The 22,704-nt window shown below is 40.8% G+C and overlaps 1 protein-coding gene across 1 annotated transcript in view; it reads right to left on the reverse strand.

Moving 5' to 3' along the window:
* Positions 1-22,704, reverse strand: part of CRYM (crystallin mu) — a 204,087-nt gene that overhangs the window by 96,229 nt on the left and 85,154 nt on the right. The window contains exon 3 of the mRNA XM_069210290.1: positions 12,443-12,505. Within this exon, the coding sequence (XP_069066391.1) occupies positions 12,443-12,505 (63 nt within the window). The remainder of the gene's footprint in view (positions 1-12,442; positions 12,506-22,704) is intronic.

Here is a 22,704-nt window from a genome sequence, read left to right on the forward strand (position 1 = left end):
TTGCATATTCTGAAAGGATATGATATGGCCAAAAATGAATTAACTAAAATAATATACACACATTTAACAGAATATAAAAAAGGAACCAGTCTTTACCATGCATCCGTCACATGCCTCTATTTACACAGGTAAGTATTTCTACACTTGTCATGTGATAATTTATCACGCAGGTAAGAATGTTTGTAAATAATATAATACTTTTTGTGCGCATAGAGGTGAAGGAAGGTAAGGATGATTTTAGGGTTTAAAGGTGGGTAGAGGTAAAGAAATGTAAGGATAATTTTTGAGTTTACGGGTGGGTACGGGTTAAGGAAGGTAAGGGTGATTTAAGGGTTTACGAAGAGGGTAGAGGTAAAAGGAGGTAAGAAATAAAAAAAATAAAAAGACACATACACATATATATGTGCAGAAATGTGTATATGTATATCCATATATATATATATATATATATATATATATATATACATATATATATATATACATATATATGTGTGTGTGTGTGCACACATATATTGATACATATCTTTATTTTTTCATGATTACCGTGCCGCATAAATTATGCAAAAAAAGAAGCTCTGACGAGTTCTCAAGTTTAGGAGAAGAGCAGCTCCTTTCTATGGAGCACCCTACAACACCACAGCACTCCGAATCTGATCACCTCAAACATTTATTTTCTAGCAAAGTTTTTAAGCATATGGTTTGTACATTTCAATACATGGCAAGCTAAAAAGTGACAAAGGGCCTGATGGAAATCTTGATGAGCGACTTGCTCCATGACAACGGTGATGGATAGCCCATCCGCCGAAATATAAATCCTATCCAAGATCTCCATCAGGCAGTAATTTGTTTGCCATTTTTACAGCAAAGTCTTGAAGCATACGATTAGCTAGTTCCATCCATGCCCAGCTAAAAGATTACAAAAGTCTTTTACCACTCCGGGCGCTGTATCACAACTTTGAATTGGAAATATATCAGCCTCACGCATCGATTCAAGCTCCAATAACAGAAAGTACTCTTCAACATCGTCAAATAATTCTCCAACCCCTCAGCAACAACAAACAACATTACCCCCTCACAGGAACTCTACAATAACCTTGAAATCTTTTTCCATGACAAGATCGCTAACATCTACAGAAACTTCAAACCAAAGCTAAAGGCCACTGATGTCTTCAAGCAACATAACAACCCTGCTACTACCAAAGATATATTACTAACCGAGTGGAGCCATTTTGCCCCTTAGGAGGCACACAAAACCAGGGGAAAACAAGCTGAAAATGGGGCACAGACAAGGGAAAAACACAGCACAAAAAGCCACAAACACAAGTAGAAAATGGGGCACAGACAAGGGCAAAAACAAAAGCATACAGAGACAAACACGGATTAAACTAAGCATACAGAGGCACAGACAAAGGTTGAAATGAGAACGAAATGGGCACAAAGAGGAACCAAACTAGGGCAAAAAGAGCAGAAAACGTGGCACAGAAGAGTCACAAAACAAGGAGAAACAAGCAGGAAAAAAACAGATAATAGCAAAAACAAAGGATGAAGAGACTAACACAGGCAGAAATTAGCAGAAAATGTCACAAACAAGGACAAAAGCAAAGCACAAAGTGGAGCAAAAGTAGAAACAAGCAGAAAACAGGCAAAGATAAGGACAAAAATGAAGCACAACGAGGCACAATCGAGTCAGAAAGCAGAGAAAATGGGGTACAGACAAGGGCAAAAACAACACACACAGAGGGCCAAGCAAGGGCCTAAAACGAAGTGCAGAGAAGCATAAACAAAGGTTGAAAGGAGAAAAAAACAGGCACAGAGAGGCATGAAACAAGGGAAAACGGGACAGAGACAAGGACAAAAATGAAGCACAAACAAGGGACAAATTAACCCATCCTGCAATGTGATCTCAAAATGTGCACTGTACAAAAAAGATTTAGGCACTCTTATGTGTTTATAATGCACCCTATAGTACATAGAAGAGCACCTTTAAGCATCTGAGATCAGAATGTGCGCTTTACAAAAATATCTTTTTTAAAGCACAGCATACATAATCCGGAGTTCAGCCTACTCTCCATCCGGTTGCTCGATGCAGTCTTACTTGTTGTGACGAGGCACTCCAGGGCCTCACTTCCTCATATACCAGCCCCGCTCCAGCCTCAAAAGTGCTCCTGCCCACAACTCTTCCTCTTGCAGAGCCACTGGAGGCCCCCCTAGTCACTTTCCAATATGGGCTCTGCAACTTGCATTGAACTTCACTGTTATCGGATGTCTTTGTTATGTGCTTTTCAGTGTGTGTTCCACACAGAATTCACCATATCCATTTCATTCATATCCTTATCCAGTTCAGTCAATATTTTGTGTACCGCAATAAGAGTCATATCCAATTTCAGTGGTGCACAAATTCATTTCAAGCACATTGTTATTTACCTCACTATTATTTCTACCCATCCCAAGATTTGTTGAGTTTAAATCATACTCTAATGTTCCTTGTTTTAAAAATGTATCAAATTATTCTTTATGTTATACTAGCTCAATACAAAACAGTACACTTTCCAGCTCTAGATCACAGTACAGTACGCACATGGAACAACATATCGTATAATTAGGGCTACTGGAAATATGTGATTCTGCAGCGACTGCATTTTTTCCATATTTATGGGTTTGCCGCTTTTGCCACATAATCCACTATCTACTACATAATCTGCAGGTTTTAACAACAACAAATGTTGTTTCTATCTCTAACGCATCAAAACATATGAAAAAAATGGCAAAACGTGGTCCTGCACGCTACAAGGCTGTTCGAAAAAAGTTATTTGGTCCTCTTTCATTTGCTTGTTGATGCATTTGGCATTCAGTTGGTACTAATAAGATGAACTATATTCACAGACAATCATTCATTCAATAAATCAGTAGATTTGTAGCACACTACTTGTCACCAGTGATGGTATCCAGGTGCCGGCGGGGTCCAATTAATCATTGATTAGCCAGGTCAACACGGACTTTCAGAACTCTGGAAGAGACGGATGAAAGGGTAGCTCGTTCCATGGCTTAACTGCTAAGTATGAGAAGGTGCGACCTCCACAATTGTTATGTTGGATCCAAGGGGTGAGGGTTGGAGAAACAAATGCAGAGCGGAGGTGTCAGGTGGACTGTTGGAATTTCAGGTGGTGGTTCAAGTAGGCAGGTCTGCAGTTGTGTAGGGCCTTGTAGGCATGGGTCAGAAGCTTGATCTTTAATCTTTTCTGTAGAGGGAGCCAGTGGAATACCTGAGGTAGGGAGTGATGTGGGCTCATCTAGGGAGATCCAGGACAAGTCTGGCTGCATCGAAGGTGAGCTGTGCTCCCTGTATAGAGAAGGTTGTCATAGTCCAGGCAGCTGGAGATGAGGGCCTGAGTGATGGTGCATCTTGAGCTTTGAGGTAGCAATTTGAATATCTTACTTTGAATGCGGAGGATAAAGATGTAGGAGGAGGAGACAGAGTTAACGCCATCATGGTTAGCTTGTTGTTCAGAATGATGCCTAGGTTCCTACAATGTTTAGTGGGGGTAAGAATAGGTCAGAGTTCTGAGGGCCACCAGGATGCATCCCATGGGGAACTTTTGTTTCCAGAAATCCATACCTCTGTCTTGTCTGTGTTGAGCTTCAGACAGTTGTCCTTCATCCAGTTGGCGATGTCTGTCATGCAGTTGTGGAATTTGGTCTTGGTGATGGTGGTGTCTTTGGAGAGGGAGAGGATGGGTAGTGTGTCGTCAGGATAGGATATGATGTTAAGTCCATGGATTTTGGCTATGCTGGCCAGAGGTGTCATATACGTGTTGAAGAGGTTGGGGTTGAGTAAGGATCTTTGGGGTACTTCACAGATGATTTCCTTAGGTTCAGAGGTGAAAAAGGGAAGGCAGGCTTTTTGCATTCTTCCGGTGAGGAGAGGCGAGTCGTTAGAGAGCAGTTCCTTGAAAGCCTATGTTGTACAGCCTTGTGATGAATGCGAGATGGGAGACCATATTAAAGACTGCTGAGAGGCCTAGGAGGATTAGACTCACAGTCCCTCCTCAGTAAAGTAGGGCTTGGATGTCGTCTGTAGCTGCAATGATGCTGTCTCGGTGCTGTGGTTGCTGCAGAATCTGGATTGGGAGGAGTTGAGAAGGAGGTTCCGTTCCAGATGTGAGGAGCACTTTTGGTTGTGGTTTTTTCTAATACCTTGGCTGCGGATATGGGAGCAAGGAGATCAGTAGGTAGTTGTTGAGTTCCATGGGGTCTGCTGATGATACCTTTAGTAGGGCATTGACTTCTGCATGTTTCCAGTCTTCGGTGAAGGAGGCTGTGGCAATTGAGGTGTTAAACAAGGTGGTGAGTACGTGGTGAAGATGTGGTGAGGGCATGGGTCAGATGGGGCCCCTGAGTGGACCGAGTTCATGATGGAGGCGGTGTCCTGTGGGGCAAGTTGGCTCCATCCCGTTAGTCAAATATCTGTGGTAGCAGCAGGGTCGTTGTGTTGCTTGAAGAAGTTGGTGGCCTTGAGCTTGGGTTGGAAGTTTCTATAGAGGTTGGTGATCTTGTTGTGAAAGACGTTTGCAAGGTTGTTACAGAGTTCCTGTGAGGGGGTAATGTTGTTTGTTGTGGCTGAGGGGTTGAAGAATTCTTTGATGATGCTGAAGCTATTGGAGCTTGATTTGATGTGTGAGGCTAAGGCCTTTTTCTTTGATTCTCTCAACTGTCTGTGTTAGAATTTGAAGGCTGTCCTGCAGGCAGTCTTGTCGGTCATGTCCTTGCTGGTGCGCCATCTCCTTGAGAGTTGTTTACAGTGTTGTATAGTGGTTCTGAGGTCTTCAGTTTACCAGCTAACCTGCTTGGTGGACCTTCTGTGGGTGTTGTTGCCGATGGGAGTGACACTATCTGTGCAGCTGGAGATCCAGTTGTTGAAGTTTCTGACATTCTGGTTTAGGTTATTGGAGGAGTTAGGGTGGGTGGTGTTGAGGGCTTTGATCCATGTGTCCTTTGAGAATTGCCTCAGCTATGGTGGGGTTATTGGGCAGACTGGGTGAAGAGGTCTGTAAGCTGGTGATTTTGAAGTGAACAATGGAGTGGTCAGCCCTGGTGAATTTTGTGGTGTGACCTGATGCAGTCGCTAGAGGTGAAGATGGGAGTCCAGTTTGTGACCTGTGGTGTACATGAGGTTGTGGACGAGTTGAGTGAGTCTGATATTGTTCATACTGTTGAGGGGGTTGGTAGTGTTGATGTCATTATGGTCATCGAAATGGAAGCTGAGGTCACCAAGGAAAGTGTAGTTGTTGGAGTCTATGGTGAGGGGGTAATGAATTCAGCAATCAATTTGCAGAAGGCTGGACGTGGTCCTGGAGGACAGTAACATGGGTATAAATGACAAAATAATGCAGCAGTACTATCACAAAATGTGCTGTATTATGCCACATAATTTGGCTTTTCTTGCTGCATAATTTAGTTATCCCTGCCGCACAGTTTGGTCTTCCTCTACCACATAATTCCAGTGGCCCTGCATATAATACCTCAATAGTCCAGCAGTGTCTGCCTTGTCCCAGAAATCCTTTCCACACATCAGAATGGAACCTCCAAAGTACAGTAGCATTAACCACAGCTGAAATCGGGCCATAAGGGTGCTTTAGGTACCATTACATTTGTAGCTCTTGTCCGGTAACTAGTTTGTATACACATTTCCTTCATTCGCTCATCCCTACCCCATTCTGCATGGTTGGCCCAAGCTTTAACCAATTTTGATGCCCTTGATATGAGTTAACAGGTATTCTTGGAATGGGCCCAGATGTTTCTGGACCCCAGAGCCTTGGAAATGGTGGAATTGTAGAGTTCTAGTTAGTTTGTTGCAGTATATCATATCATACAACCAGGTCTTCACTGTGAGTATGCGAACCCCGCTCCACACACGACACACGCCTCTCCACATCCTTTACTCCTCATGAATACCCTCTTACTCGTCAACCTTCTCATCAGTCCTTATCCATTACTCATCACAACTCACTCATGACTTTCTTTTCATTCCTCAGCCCTTCCCTTCTTCTTCACTCCTAATTCTTCACTTCTCTTCTATCATGCTTAGGGCCTTGTTAAAGGTTTAGGTGCAGAGGGAACAATGGTACCTGTGAATACTTGAAATGTCCATCAGGCCAACAGACATTTCAAAATTTGACGGTGGGCATCTCCGTCAGGGCAACGTGGTAATTTACTCCATCACCCTGGTGGAGGACAGGCCGACTGACAAAATATAAAGGAGGCCCTCTATGCCCTACTTCTTCCTCTATCCTCACTCCTCACCCCTCACCATCCATCAGCCATCCTCTATTCCCCATACATGTCAGCTCTCGCTTTTGATTTTTAGTAATCACTTCACATCCGTCACTCTCCATCAATCAATCTACTTCTTACGTTTCATCCCTTACACCTCAGTTGTCCCTCCACACCCTTCCTCCCTTATTACAACCCTTTATCTCCCACTCATTTCTACTCACTCTACATCACTTATTTGCCACACTTCATTCCTCACCTCTCCCTATTCTTCTTTCCTCATCACTCACTGCTCATACATCCCCCTCTGAGAAATAAGTGAAATAGACAATGATAATAGCTTAAAATGTGTGTCACACAGTACATTGTAAGACATGCCATCCTCTTACATCTTGGGCCTCATCTCTCATTCCTCACTCATACCCTATAGACTTCACTCCTCTTTCTTCTCTTCTCATCCTTTTTTATTAAACCCTCATTCCTCATTATCATCCCTCACTCCTCAATGCTCAGCCCTGAGATCTAACTCCTATTCTATTGTTTCTCATTTGTCATCCCTAATCCCTCACTATTAATCACTCCTTCCTCATGTCTCGCTCAACCCTCACTTCTCATCCTTTCTCACATCCCTCGCTCACCTTCTCTCCTCCCTCACTCCTGATCCTCACCACTCAAACCTCATCCTTTATTCCTCTTGTGTAATTCTTCACTATCTCACCCACCTTCCTCACTCTTCTTTCCTCATTCCACATTCTTCACCCTTGAATTCTTATTTGACATCCCTCATCTATCACTGCACACTCTCCCTCACTTCAGCAGTGACAAGGGAACTGTACAAAAGATGTTTCCTAAAATGTTCACCACCCTGACCATGTTAGGATATCCTCATCCCTCCCTCCACAGCACACAGATCTCAATCTTCACCTGATATTTCTCACTTCTCACCCCTCACTGCTCCTTCATTCTACATCCCTCATTATAGCCTTGCCAATCAACCTTGAGACCTCACACTTCATCTCTTATTCCTTACTTCTGACCTTTCACTCCTTATCCAACATGCCCCATTCTTCATCCTTCAAACGTGCAGTATCTACTCCCTTTTAAGACATCCTCATTGCTCACTCATCATTCCTCAGTCCTCACCTCTCATTCTTCAGTCCTCATCCTTATCTGTCATTCCTCACTCCTCACCTATGACTGTTGTTCCGCATAACCAATCTTTCATTTCTCACCTTCAATTTCCTTTGCCCTCTTGACCCTCTTATCACAGCTCATTCTTCAAACCTCCCTCCTTAACCCTTATTCTCAACTCAATTCTTATTTATCAATGCTAATTCCTCACCCCTAACCACTTATCCCCCCCTTCTACTCTCACACCTCATAGATCACTCTTCATCAGGCAGTCCTCATTTTTGCTCCACATTCTTCTTCATTTTTACCTCTATTGTTTATCCCTTACTTAAGATTTCTTATCCCTCAGTCATCATCTCCCATTCCTCAATTCTCATTCTTTCCTCATTGTTCTTCATTCCTTGCATTCTGTCCATAACCCCTCATATTTCATTTTTCACTTCACTGTCTCATCTTTCCTTCCTCATACCTCATTTCTCACGCCTCACTCCTTACTTCTCATGCCATATTCCTTGTCCCTCACTCTTCACATTTTTCACTGCTCGTGCCTCAACCCTTGGGCATCATTCTCACACTTCATGCTTTACCCATGTTTGCTCACTGCTTGTCCTACATTTCTCCTCTCTTACTCTCCATCCTTCACTCCTCACTCATTATCCCTTCTCCCTTAATCACCTTTCCCACCTCTTTCTTAATCTCTCTCTCATCATTTCGCACTCTTTCACTCTCATCCCTTACTCCTCATTACTCACTCCTTTTCCCTCACCCTTTAGCTATGGTTTAGTGCTTCTACTTTTCAGTCTTCATTTCTCAACCTTCACTCCTAATCACTCATCCCTCACTTCCCATCTTTCACCACTCATCTCTTGCTCCTCATGCAGCACTCCTCATCTCTCACTACTTACTCTTTATGCCTTCCTCTGAGTCCTGTACCTCTCTGGAGAGTTTTAATTAGAGCAAAACATGTGTCAGGGGCTGCTTTTATTAATTCTAGGTCGGCTTGGATGATATTTTTCCACTTCAAAGCTGTGATACAGTGCCTGGAGTGGTAGAAGGATTTTGTTGAATTTTAGCTCGGAGAGGATGGCACTAGCTAATTCTATGCATAAAGACGTTGCTGTAAAATATCAAAAGACTTAGGGCCTCATTACAACATAGGCGGACGGCAAGCGCCGCCAGCCAAGTCGTAACCGCCAGGCGGCCGCCAATGCAGCCGCACTCCCCCGGTGCCCATTTTGACATCCCCGCAAGGCTGGCGGGCGGAAACCAAGTTTCTGCCCACCGGCCCAGCGTGGGATGTGGGCCGCAACATGGGGCCGGCGGTGTTGCGGCCGTGCGACGGGTGCAGTTGCACCTGTCACGCTTTTCACTGTCTGCGTCGCAGACAGTGAAAAGCTGCATGGGACCCCCAGGGGCCCCATGACTCTCCGTACCGCCAGCCTTTTCCTGGCGGTTCAAACGCCAGAAAAAGGCTGGCGGTCGGGGACTCGTAATCCCCTGGGCAGCGCTGCTAGCAGCGCTGCCCAGGCAGATTATCACCGCCGGGGCAAATGTGGCGGAAAACCGCCGGCCCCGGCAGTGCGACCGCGGCGCTTCCGCCGCGGTCGTAATACCCCAGGAAGCACCACCAGCCTGTTGGCAGTGCTTCCGTCATTTTAGTCCTGGCGGTCTCGTACCACCAGGGTCAAATGAACCCCTTTGTCATTTTCTATGTTGGTGTGGATGGAACTGTACAAATCTATGCTTAAAAACTTTGCTAGAAAAGTGGACATTTGAGGTGAGCAGATTCAGAGTGCCAGTGGTGTTGTAGGGTGCTCCATGGTAAGGAGCTGCTCTCCACCTAAGCTTTGGAACTACCCAGAGTTCCCTGTGTTTTTGCATAATTTATGTGGCACTCTAATCCTGAAACAAGATATATACATATGTCTGTGTGTACACACAAATATTTATATATATATATATATTTATATATATATAAAATCATGCATGTCTTTTTATTTTTTAACGGGAAACCTCCTTTTCCTTTTTTTTATTCCTTACCTCCCTTCAGCCACTCCCTAAACCACTTCATAAACCTTAAAATTGCCCTTACCTCCCTTTACCTGTACTCACCCCTAAACTCAAAAATTATCCTTACCTCCCTTTACCTATATCCACCTTTAAACCCTAAAATCACCCTTACATCCCTTTACCTGTACGCGCACATAAAAAATAGTTATTCACAAAAATACTTACCCACGTGATAAAGTACTGTGTGACAAATGAAGAAATACTTACCTGCATTGTAAAAATATGTATGTAATGGATGCGTCGTAAAGGCTGGTTCCTTGTTTTATATTCTGTTAAATGTGTGGTATATTAATTTTAGTTAATTTATTTCAGTCTGTATCATATAATTTCAAAATATTTACTATTAATTTCGATATGTAATATTAATTTGAAAGCAAATCAACATATGTTCAATGCACGCCATATTCATTTAAACGGGACTCAATCATTTAAACATGCTTTGTGTTCATTTTGATGGGTTTTATTCTATTAAAAGCTTGCTACATTTATCGTATATAGTTTCTATTCATTTCAAAAAGTGTCATATTTATGTTAATGAACGTCATATTAATTTTGATGTGAGCCATATTAATTTCACCAGATGATATATTCATTTAAAAGTGGTTCATATTAATCTTAACATGTGTCATATTAATTTCAATGGATGTCATATTCACCTTAACACCTGTCATAATAATCTTAACATTGGCATATCCATGTAAACATATGTCATATTGATTTTAATGTATGCATTATTCATTTTGATATGTATCATTTTCATTTCGAAGCATACATATTCATTTTGACAAGTTTCATTCTAATTTCAGCACTGGTCATATTCATTTTAAGACATGTTGAATTAATTTCAATGTGGCTCATATTCATTTCCGTGCATGTCATATATTAATCTTAGCATGTGTCATATTCCTTTCATTGGATGTCTAATTCATATTAACACATCATATTCATTTCAACATTAATTCTACCCATTGTAACACATATCATAGGCATGTCAATGTGTATCATATTACTTCAAGGCAAGCTGTATTCATTTTGATTAATGGCATGTTCATTTAAAAGTTAATCCTATTCATTTTAAAACATGTCAAATTAATTTCAGTGAAGCACATATTTATTTGAACTCATCACATATTCATTTTAACATTTGTTATAGTCCTTTAAATCAATGTTATATTTATTTCAATGGATGTCATATTCATAAGAACGCTTGTAATATTAATTTTAAGATCCATTTGAATGTATATCATATTAATTTGAATATGTATCATATTCATTGCAATGCATTCTTGATTCATTTTGACAAATATCATGAGAATTTCAATTTTGGTCATAATCATTTGAAGGCATGTCAAATTCAATTCAATGGGGCTCAGCACAAGCCATTTCAATTTAAATGATCTCCTATTTATTTCTGTATGTCTCATATTCATTGAAATCTGGGTAATATTAATTTCAACGCAATTCAAATTCATTGCAACATGTGTAATGTTCATTTTAGTGTATGTTATATTATTTTTATCGTGCATTATATTCTTTTCAGGCTATAATATATTAATTTCAGTACCTTATATTCATTTCAATCTGTCATATTCATTTTCATTTCAAAGTATGTCATATTCCTCTTGGCATATGCCAGTCATTTCAAGAATGTCTCATTCTTTTTGATGAATATTGAATTAGTTTCAGTGATTGCTATATTGTTTACAGTGAGGGCCATATTTTTTTCAGTATGATTTATATATATTTCAGTATATCTCATTTAATTCGGAGTGTGTGTTATTCATACTAATCGCTAAGGAGTAGATTCACTCAGCCAGGTTTCATATTTGTTTTGGCTCAAGTCACATTCACTTGGCCAGGTATATTATTTATTTTGACACATATTACATTCATTCTGGTGTGTGCTATATTTATTGACATGAACGGCTTCCCATATTTGTGTGCATTCACAAACTCGGATTCGCCTTTCTTATTAATATGGAAATAGTCAGAAATTTACTCTGGCCAAAGGCTGGAGTAACTCACCTTGCAGTAAAAGAAGGGGAATGGATCATGTAGGGAAAGAGCTTCCCCCACGCGTTTCCTTGCAGCGAAAAGAAAAAACAAAATCTGCATTTGCCCAGCTGGCTCCATTTGCCCTATGCCTAAATATACTCTATGTAGATTCCCACACACAGTAAATAGGAGCCAACTAGAAATGTCACATGACAATACCAGGAGTGGCCCTATTTTTGATGCATACATAACTCTGGAAATATTTGTGAATTGAAAAGTAAAGAAGTATAAGTGTGTGTAGTTGTACAATCTCTGCACGTATGTTATTTCTCAAGGACTAGGCCCTTAGTGATTTGGGCTCATAGTAGATTTGACTTTCATTGTAAACTTTACTTAATATTGTATTTTCTAAGAACATACATGTATACAACCTAAAAATACTTAATTAAAAGTGTATGTTGCTTACTCTGGAATACTGCTGGCATACAGCCATTTTGTTTTCACATCTAGCGGGGAACAGGTCAAGAAGTGCAGCCTGATGACATCATTTACTGCATTGTGTTATAGAGTTACAGTTGAAAGGCTGCCAAATGTCTAACAAAAATGCTTTTGGTAGCACACTGAACCAGCCTAACAGCCTTGGCAACTGCAGTCCATTCAATCCACCCGCATACACTGGACACCCCTATGTAAAGCATAGGGATTATACGCACAAGGCAGACACGGACAATTCAGCTGAGTGTTTCGTATTATTATTATTTAAGCTTTTTGTATAGTGCTGCAAAACAAAACTGGTGGTTATTCTCTGAGGGCTATGTGACCATGGGATCGATTGAAGAAGTATAACGTGGACAACAAGAGCAAGAAACAACCTGGTATCATATAAATAAGATGAAAACATCTCAGAGGAGAATCCCAAGAGTTTGACCACCAAGGTGGGTGGTCTACTGTCTATAATGATTGGAAAAATCTATACCTTGGTTGCCACCGCAGACACTGCAGCTGTCCTCCTATCTGTAATCACGTTACCATCGATAACCTGTCACAAGTGAAGCAGGAAACAATTATTTTAAGCTCACAGAGTTCCACTTTAATATGCATTGCAATATATAAAGTACAACATTCAAACATTACATAAGTAGGATGCTAAGATTAGATTGCCTGAAAATAAAGATGGGGCTGAAGAGGAGCTCCTTTTAAAACTGAGACGAATTCCTGGTTCTAAAAAATCAACTGGTATCCACAATCCTGTATGTTGCATGAGTGACTTATTTATGTGTTTATATGTTAGTAAACGAGCCACAGGAATTGAATAACATCTAAACATTTTGGGACCAGGATGGTCCTGATGAAAGCTGGATGACCTGGTTGGCGATTAAAACCAGCTGAAACATGTTGACCTGAGGACACGGAAGTCATTAAGCCATCTGTATACGTCTTGCCCTAGTTTTTAAAATGCCAAGGTAGCCTATCAGTAAGTTGAAGCCTTCAGAGTTCAACCACAGGCATTTTTAACATCCTTTTCGTGTCTCCTACTTTGAGCTATCTGAGAATAAAGTGCTTTCACCAAAAGAAGGGTGGAGCCTGCCTGGTCTCTACTACTACACTGGGTGAGGACTCGATTTAGCAAGTCCTGGATATTGCCTCCCTTTTTTATTTAGTTTTTACATTCAAACATAATTTAGCAAGAAATACGAATCAAACCACCATCCAATCAGAGAATTTAGCTGGCCACATCCTAATTTCCAACAGGGCTAGGCAATTTTGCATTCATTTTGAACAGACACATGCAATGACCAACTGGTGCACAAAGTCGTTTTTGCACTACACGGTTGGTAAAAAGTTACTTTTTGCCCTGGTCATCAGTGCAAATGTCACTGTAAAAGTGTCCAGCAATAATGCAATAAGTTCTGGACCCTAGGCAAAATCCTCCAGCGCAGGTGCATTTTATGCAATCTGGCTGCCCTCTATTAATGGTATATAACTCACATTAACTCATGCTTCACTCTAACCTTCTATAGCTTATTCTTCCGCCTATGGTTATTATTAACTTTCTGGAATTCAGTTACCACCCCCACACACTGAGGCCCTCATTACAGGTGTGGCGGTCTCAAGACCCCCACACTCGTAATGGCAGTCGGACCAACGCAGACAGGGCGGTCCGACCGCCCTATTATGAACATGGCAGATGGGCCACGGTCTGACCCTCGGCACCGCCAGGTTGCCGTCTGTCGACAGCCTGGCAGTCTCAGCGGTCGCAATCCGCCAGGGCACCGCTGCTACAAGTCCCCTTTATGCCAGCCTTTGCACAGCAGTCTCACCGCCATGAAAAGGCTGGCGGAAAGGTGGCATCAGGGGCCCCATGGGGCCCCTCGCACTTGGCATGGGCAGTGCACTGTCCCCCATGGACAGCCCGGTCGTGCATTTCACTGTCTGAATTACGGGCGGTGAAATGCGCGACGGGTGCTGTCACACCCGACGTGCCACAACATTGCCGCTGTCAATGTTGTGGGGAGTTTTCCGCTGGGCCAGTGGGTGGAGACGCTGTTTTCTTCCGCTGGCCCAGCGGAAACCTCCTTATAGGGCAACTAGCATATCGCCAGCACTGGCGGTATGCTGGCTGCAGCGGCTTCAGCGGTCTAAGTCGTAATGAGGCCCTAAATCTGCTGGGAGGTTAGAATTTACATTCACAATACTTTGAGCCTCCGCCACACTCATTTGTTTTACACGAAGACCTCCATTGTAGAAGCACTTCTCTTATCACAAGGATTTGCCTCTTAGCCTGTGGTCGGTAAATGTTACTAACTCTATATACGTATATATATATATATATATATATATATATATATATATATATCTTCAAACAAGGATGGTCTAAAGGTTGCTGGGTGGTGCACTCCACTGCCGGTGCCAGTGACGGAGAGGACCAATCTCGATTGTTGTTCGAAAATATATCTAAATATGTTGATCATTACATTGCTCCATTAGTCTCCTCTTTCAGTTCGTATATCAAAGATACAGGAGACTTTTTACGAACAATAGACAACATTCAATGGCACTGATACAAATTAGTGACAGTGGATGCAGTGTCATTATATACATCAATCAGACATGAAGTTGGATTAAATGCATTAAAATTCTTTTTACGACAAAGAAAAGTTGAAGAATAAAGTCATTCAGAGATGTTAGTGGAGATGGTGGAGTTATGCTTAACTAACAATATCTTTCTAATCAATAAAAACATCTACAAACAAGTGCGCAGTATGGCCATGGGAATCTCCCTCTCTCCAAGTTTCCAAGTATGCCAATCTAACCTTGGGGTGGTGGGAGAGAGAAATAGCATGGCAGGATGGATATTCCGAACATCTGGATAAAGTAGTTTTATGGCTACGCTATATAGACGATCTATTTCTGATTTGGAATGGTACCAAGGAGGAGTTTGCAATATATTTTAAAATCTTGAAGGAAAATGAATATGGTTTGAGTTTCACTTATGACATCAATGAAAAACAAATTGATTTTTTGGATATAAGGGTATGCATAGATAATGATCAAATCAATACAACTGTATTCAGGAAAGCGACTTCCACTAACAGTGTTTTACATGAGAGTAGCTTTCATCCTAAATCCTTGATAAAGAGTATTCCATTTGGCGAATTCCTAAGAATGAGACGGAACTGTTCAAATGATAAAGAAATGGAGAATCAATTCAATATGGTACGGAAACGATTCTTGCACCGTGGATATTTAAGAACTAACTATGATCTGAGTGAGAAGAGGGCTAAGAGGATGCCTCGACAGGAAACACTGATGGACAAGGTGTAAAAAGAGGAAGTGATAAGGAGGAAACTTGTCCCCGCCTAATTCTCACTTTCAGTAAAGAAAGCAAAGCAATGGAATCAATATTTAGAAAACATTGGAAGATATTGAGGAGTGATCGAGATCTGGCAAAAAGAATAGGTGGAATTCCACAAATATCCTATAGGAAATCGCGCTCACTACAGGACATATTGGTAAAAAGCCATTATGAAGCACCAACTACAAGGAATTGGCTGAAGAATGAAACAACTGGCTTTTATAAATGCAATAAATGCAAAGTGTGTCAAATTGCAAGAAATACCAAAACTTACATTGATTACAATGGTAAGGCCATGAATATCTTACAAAGAATCAACTGCGACAGCCAATATGTCGTTTACATGCTTGAATGTGAGTGTGGATTGAGATACATTAGCAGTACAATCTGTCCCTTAAAGAAAAGGATTTTAGAACACACTAGAGCCATTACCAACAAAGACATGAGCTATATAATGGCAAAACACTTTGCGAGTTCGCATACCAATGATTAAAGATCATTACGATTTATAGGTATAGCACAAATGAAAACAAACGAGAGAGGAGATAGAATTCGGAAATTTAGACCAATGGAGAGCATATTTATTATTCAGCTTCGCACGAAGATGCCTTATGGATTGAACATGGACGAAGAATTACATGTACATTTGTGATTCTGATAAATGGTTAAATATATGACAACAATGGCATTCATGCGGGTAGGCCTCTGACAAAATACTATGAAAAAAGCACATGACATCCTAGTCGAATAATGATAGGTATTACATTGGAGAAAATCTATATGTGTTTACCTAGGATCGAGAGAGTAGAACTTAATAGATAAATTACTAAATCTCTCAAGGTCATCAACGACATATTGGTATGTTTTAGTTAGAAATGCTGGAACTCTATAGTGATACTATCTCTGAATATATATATGAAAAATGGAATAGATGTTATAAGGAAATTTGTGTCACTTATGTACAGCTTCTTTGTTTAATACAATATAGTAAATGATCAGTGGTACATATAAATAGTATAAAGTTAAGAATTAGAAACTGAATGAAATGGCACACTAGAGGAGAGCAGACGCAACAAGTATTATATTATGAGGTAGGCGGTATTTATCAGCACTACCTTATGTATTTGTTATGTTTATTCGTATTTTTATTTTATTTATTTTTAGTAATTGTATTTAAAATTAGGAAAATTATAAAAATGTTTTTTAATTGGAAACTACAATATCCAGGATGCATTGCAAATAATGAAGCACTATAAATAGCAAAAGGGAAAAGGGACTCGTTCACTGTGAACAAGACTCCTTGGGGAGTTGAAACGCGTTGGTGGTTGTTATTTTGGCATTAATAAATAGGCACTATTGGAACTTCATGGAGTGCAGTGAATACTTTTGGTGAATTATATATATATGTGTGTGAAACAAAAGGATTATGGCAACGCACTCTGTTAAGACTTATTTCTTCAGTTTATTCAGTGAAAACAATGATGCGTTTCGACTAAGCCGTCTTCTTCCAAGTTAACAAGTCCTTTCTCTCTGTCCATTTTTATATTCACATCAATGTTACGAATGCAATGCACTGTGGAATTCGTAGTATATTACAAGGAAAATTAATTACTTTATATATAAATAAATCAAAAATAAAATTAAAGAATTGCCTCACAATATAATTCTAAACAAAATAAAAAAACATATTGGCACAAATTGTTTTTACAATTAAATTAATAATAAATTAGAAAGAAAAGAACTGTACATTTCAAGGTTCTATAGAAAATGCTCATGAATGGTTTGCTAGTCCATGTATTTGTAAATTAAAAATCAATTCTTAAATTAAATTTGTTTGATTAATTTAAAGTATCTTCCATATTTCTGCCTTTTCAAAACCTAATTCACCTTCATATGAAATATCTTTAAAATATATGCTCTCATTATAATAATCCAATAAATATTCACAGGTATCAATGTAATGCCAAATTATAATTTGCAGAAAATTCATAAATGTACAAAAAGTTCCTCGTCATTATTCAAACCACAAGGTATTTTTGTTCTAATTTGAATAATATATCTTGATTCTAACTGTCTTAACTTCCTTGTTCTATCACCTACTCTTTCATGTTTAGAAATGGGATCTATTCCATAGTACCTCAAAGTTTTCCAACTATTAATTTCATGCATTTATAAATGTTTTGCTACTGCATAGGTAAGATAATTGTGTATAATCATTCTAATGTGTTCCAAAATTCTTTTTTAGGCATACAAATAGTACTACCAACATATTTTAAACCACAGTAGCATTCAATCACATAAACCGTGTATTTAGTATTGCAGGTAATTCTATGCCTTATTTGAATTTCAGCTTCATTAGGCAATTTAATCACTTTTGTTGATTTACCAATCTCACAAGCTTTGCAATTATTACACTTAAAAAATCCTTGTTGTCGTTCCTCTAGCCAATTTTGTTGATTTTTCAATGAAAAGTGACTCCTCACTACATAATCCTTGATTGAAGGTGCTTTACTGTTAGAAATGGGGTCTTTGGTTGGCAGTCAGGTTACCCCCTGTCCAAGCAAGGACCCTCACTCTAGTCAGGGTTAGTCACACACAATCCAAATTATCCTGTGCCCACCCTCTGGTAGCTTGGCACTGAGCAGGCAGGCTTAACTTAGAGGGCAATGTGTAGAGTATTTGTGCAATAAATCATACAATAACACAATATAGCACCATAAAAATACACCACACAGTGTTTAGAAAAATATATAATATTTATCTCGATATTTGCAGGTCAAAACGATAAAAGATGCAATAAGAGATTGTAAAGATATCACTGGAAAGTGATATAAAGTGTCTTAAGTCTTTAAAAAGCAAAGAAAGTCTCTTTCAAGCACAAAGTACCTGGTTTGGAGTGAAAAATCTCCGCAAAGGGCCGCAGAGGAGGAGATGCGTGGAAAATGGTGTGTGCGTCGGTTTCGCTCCTTAACACACGGACTTGCGTAGTTATTTTTCACGTGGGAAAGATGTTGCGTCGATTTCCAGCGCGCGGACAGGTCTCCTCTGTGGGTCGCGGGGTTTTCAGACGCCCCAGGGTCTGTGCGTGGAATCCTGGGCTTGTTGTCCAGATGTGCCTAGTTCCGGTGGACTGTGCATGGAATTTTCTTCCTCGCGGCAGGCGCAGTATCGATTTCCCCTCTGGAAGTTGGGCGGCGTTGTCCGGGCGGGCCGTGCATCGAAGTTCCGGTCGCACCGCAGGCGCCACGTCGAACCTTTTCTCGCGAAGTCGAGCGGCGTCTTTCCGGTTTGGCGTGCGGTGTATTTTTCACCGCAGAGCAATTTTTCGCTGCGCAAGGAGTCCAGTTGCAAGAGAGAAGTATTTTTGGTCCTGAGACTTCAGGGAACCGGAGGCAAGCTCTATCCAAGCCCCTGGAGAGTACTTCTGCAGCAAAGCAAGGGAGCAGCAAGACAGCAGGGCAACAGCAAGGCAGCAGCCCTTTGTAGAAAGCAGTCAGGTGAGTCCTTTAGGCAGCCAGTCAGTTCTTCTTGTCAGGGTGCAGGTTCTGGTTCTGGTTTCTTCTCCAGGAAGTGTCTGAGGTGGTAGGGCAGAGGCCCTGTTTTATACCCAAATGTGCCTTTGAAGTGGGGGAGACTTCAAAGAGTGGCTTAGAAGTGCACCAGGTCCCCTTTCAGTTCAATCCTGTCTGCCAGGGTCCCAGTAGGGGGTGTGGCAGTCCTTTGTGTGAGAGAAGGCCCTCCACCCTCCCAGCCCAGGAAGACCCATTCAAAATGCAGATGTATGCAAGTGAGGCTGAGTACCCTGTGTTTGGGGTGTGTCTGAGTGAATGCACAAGGAGCTGTCAACTAAACCCAGCCAGACGTGGATTGTAAGGCACAAAAAGATTTAAGTGCAAAGAAATGCTCACTTTCTAAAAGTGGCATTTCTAGAATAGTAATATTAAATCCAACTTCACCAGTCAGCAGGATTTTGTATTACCATTCTGGCCATACTAAATAAAACCTTCCTACTCCTTTCAGATCAGCAGCTACCACTTCAATAATGTATGAGGGCAGCCCCAATGTTAGCCTATGAAGGGAGCAGGCCTCACAGTAGTGTAACAACAAATTTAGGAGTTTTACACTACCAGGACATGTACACTACACAGGTACATGTCCTGCCTTTTACCCACACAGCACCCTGCTTTAGGGGTTACCTAGGGCACACATTAGGGGTGACATATATGTAGAAAAAGGGGAGTTTTAGGCTTGGCAAGTACTTTTAAATGTGAAGTCGAAGTGACAGTGAAACTGCACACACAAGCCTTGTATTGGCAGGCCTGAGACAAGGTAAAGGGGCTACTAAAGTGGGTGGCACAACCAGTGCTGCAGGCCCACTAGTAGCATTTAATCTACAGGCCCTGGGCACACATAGTGCACTCTACTAGGGACTTACAAGTAAATCAAATAGTCCAATTGGGTGTGATCCAAGGTTACCATGTTTAAAGGGAGAGAGCATATGCACTTTAGCACTGGTTAGCAGTGGTAAAGTGCGCAGAGTCTAAAAGCCAGCAAAAACAGTGTCCAAAAAGTGGAGGGAGGCAGGCAAAAAGTTAGGGGTGACAACCGTAAGGCTGTCAGGTCTAACATTTGCGATATGTAATTAAGGGTCTTGAACCTATTTTAGGACCTAAATCCAGATCCCTGCAAATTACATGCCAATGTTTGGATAAAATGTTCCTTATGGAGCTACTTTCTTTCATGTAATTCATTATCATTCTCAGGTTATTCTCACCTTGTTTCTTTTCTCCTATATTAATCTGTTTTGAGAATAATACATCATTACGACTAATAGTTTTCATCCTATCTAAATTCTTGTTCAAGATTTTTTGATTGTATCCTCTCTTTTTAAATCTTTGAATTGTTGCCTTACATTTTAATTGTACCGCCTTTTCACTTGAACAATTTCTCCGCACTCTAATTCGTTCACCATATGGTATGCTTTTGGATGAAAACTTTTACCATGTAATACACTATTAGTTGAGGTTTCTTTACGATATACTGTTATCTCTAATTTATCCTTTTTAACATAAATAGTGATATCCAAAAAATTTATTGAAGTTTTACTTGTCTCACAGGTGAATTGTAGTGCAACATCATTAATATTCAATTTGAAAAATATGCCAGATGACGAAAAGGTCATCGGTAAACCGTACCCATAATGCAATCTTATCCTATACATAACATTGGTCTTGCCCCATGCTATTTCCCTTTCCGACCATCCCATTACTAGGATAGCATAGTTTGGAGAAAGGGAAATGCCCATTGCTGTACCACACATTTGTTGATAAATCTCATGATTAAACATGAATATGTTGTTTTTAAGACACATTCCTATCATAGAGAGTAACATCTTAGAATGTTCAAATTCTGTTATACTTCTTTGTCTTAAGAAATATTCACAGGCTTTCAAACTAACTTCATGATTAATAGAAGTATATAAAGATACTATATCAATTGTAACTAACAAGTATTCATCACTCCAGTTTATGTTTGTTAAAATTCTCAATAAGTCCCCTGAATCTTTTATATATGAGCTCAATGTCATTACAATGGGTGCCAGATAGTTGGACTCATCATTTAATTGTCTATATGCTTCTGCAATATAATCTTGTGTATTAAGAATCACAACATTTCCACCCTTGTCTGCTGGTTTGATTATAATTTCATTATTGTTCATTACATTTTTTAATGCCAAGCGATCATTCTTAGTAAGATTTTCCGGTGATCCATGATGTCTTCTCTTTTGTGATCTCTCTACATCTTCCAACACATATATATATGTGTGTATATATATATATATATATATATATATATATATATATATATATATAATCTACTGGCGCCACTAGGTAGCTATAGTTAGGACCTAGTTTTTATTGAAATGCTGTTTTTGCATGCCTATATCTTTGGCGCCGCTAGATGAAACTTCACGAAAATTTCTCCAAAAATGAAACAGTTTTGTGAGCTGCAGTCTGGAAAATTTCGAGGTGATCATTTAAGTGGGGGCCGAGATAAAGGGGGGGGGGGAATTAAGAGCTTTTCCAATATTAATCCCAATAGGAAACATTGAACAGCTATACTGCAAAAACCACTGAACGAAATTCCACAAGTTTGGCAGAAAGGTAGCTCTAGGTCCGGAAAGAGCCCTTTTTGTTATCTGCTGTAAATCCGTTCAGTCGTTTTTGAAAAATTCAAGGAAATTCAAACTTGTATATACAGGGACGCAAAGGATTCACAACGTCTTCTGATCTTGTGCAGAGATCTGATTGGCTGATAACACTTCAACAACAGAAGTGTTGGTAGCCATCTTGGGACTCGGCTGAAGCTGAGTCCCAGAAAAAAATTATTAAAAATAAGAAAGGTTCCAGAGTACAATCACCCTGATCCCTTAACTCAGGTGATTGGGCCCCAAAGGGACCCCCCCCCCCCCCCACGGGCTAAATAGCATTTGTTTTTATTTTACGTTTGGATCTACGGTAAATTGTTTTTAAAAAAGAACCGCAGTCTCCTGTGCATCCTTACTATAAATCAGGTGGGCCAAGTCTCGGGGCATTTTTTCAGAAATGCATGGGGGGGGGGGCTCCTCGCCCCCTTCCGCTGTCCCGGGGAACAGCACCTCCCCAGGGCTTATATTGTTTATGCGTGGGGAGCATGCCCCCGCTGCCCTGGGGGCCGCCACCTCCCCAGGGCTGTTATGATATGCGGGGGGCCAAGCTGGCCCCCTCCCGCAGCCCCGAAGACCACCATCCCACAGGGCAAATATTTTTTTTTAAAAAGAGAAGGGGGTCCCTTTGCACCCATCATTAGCCCTGGGGACTACCACCCCGGGGTGGGGGTTACACTGAATTTTCTCCCCGCGTGCCAGGAATCACCACCACCGAGGCAAATCTTTAAAAAAAGGGGGTCCCTATGGGCCCCAAAACCCCTAGATCGTCCACTCCCCCGAGCTTCTATATAGATATGTGCGGGGCTGGCTCCTGCTATGTCCTGGGGTGCCCCCCACCGGGACATAGCTGTTTGCTGTGGCTTGACTGCAGCTCTGAAGCTGCAGCCATGTCACAGCAAACATTGTTTTTTGGCAGACTGTCAAGCAGGTCCAGCTGTCAAAAACCAGAGCTTTCATATCTGTATATATAAATATAGATATCTCAGATAGCTGCAACCAAGCCACAGCGAACACTCTGCTTTTGGACAGCGGAACCTTTAAAGTGCAGGGGACAGAGATGAAATGCTTCAGCAAGCACAGAGCTGCTGTCAAGGCTTAAGGCTTCCCCTGCAGTGTCAGCTATCCCATAAAGGGCAATTTAATTTAAAAAAATAAAAAAATAAAAATACATAAA

This window comes from Pleurodeles waltl, chromosome 10 (assembly GCF_031143425.1).
Source record: "Pleurodeles waltl isolate 20211129_DDA chromosome 10, aPleWal1.hap1.20221129, whole genome shotgun sequence".
NCBI lineage: Eukaryota > Metazoa > Chordata > Amphibia > Caudata > Salamandridae > Pleurodeles > Pleurodeles waltl.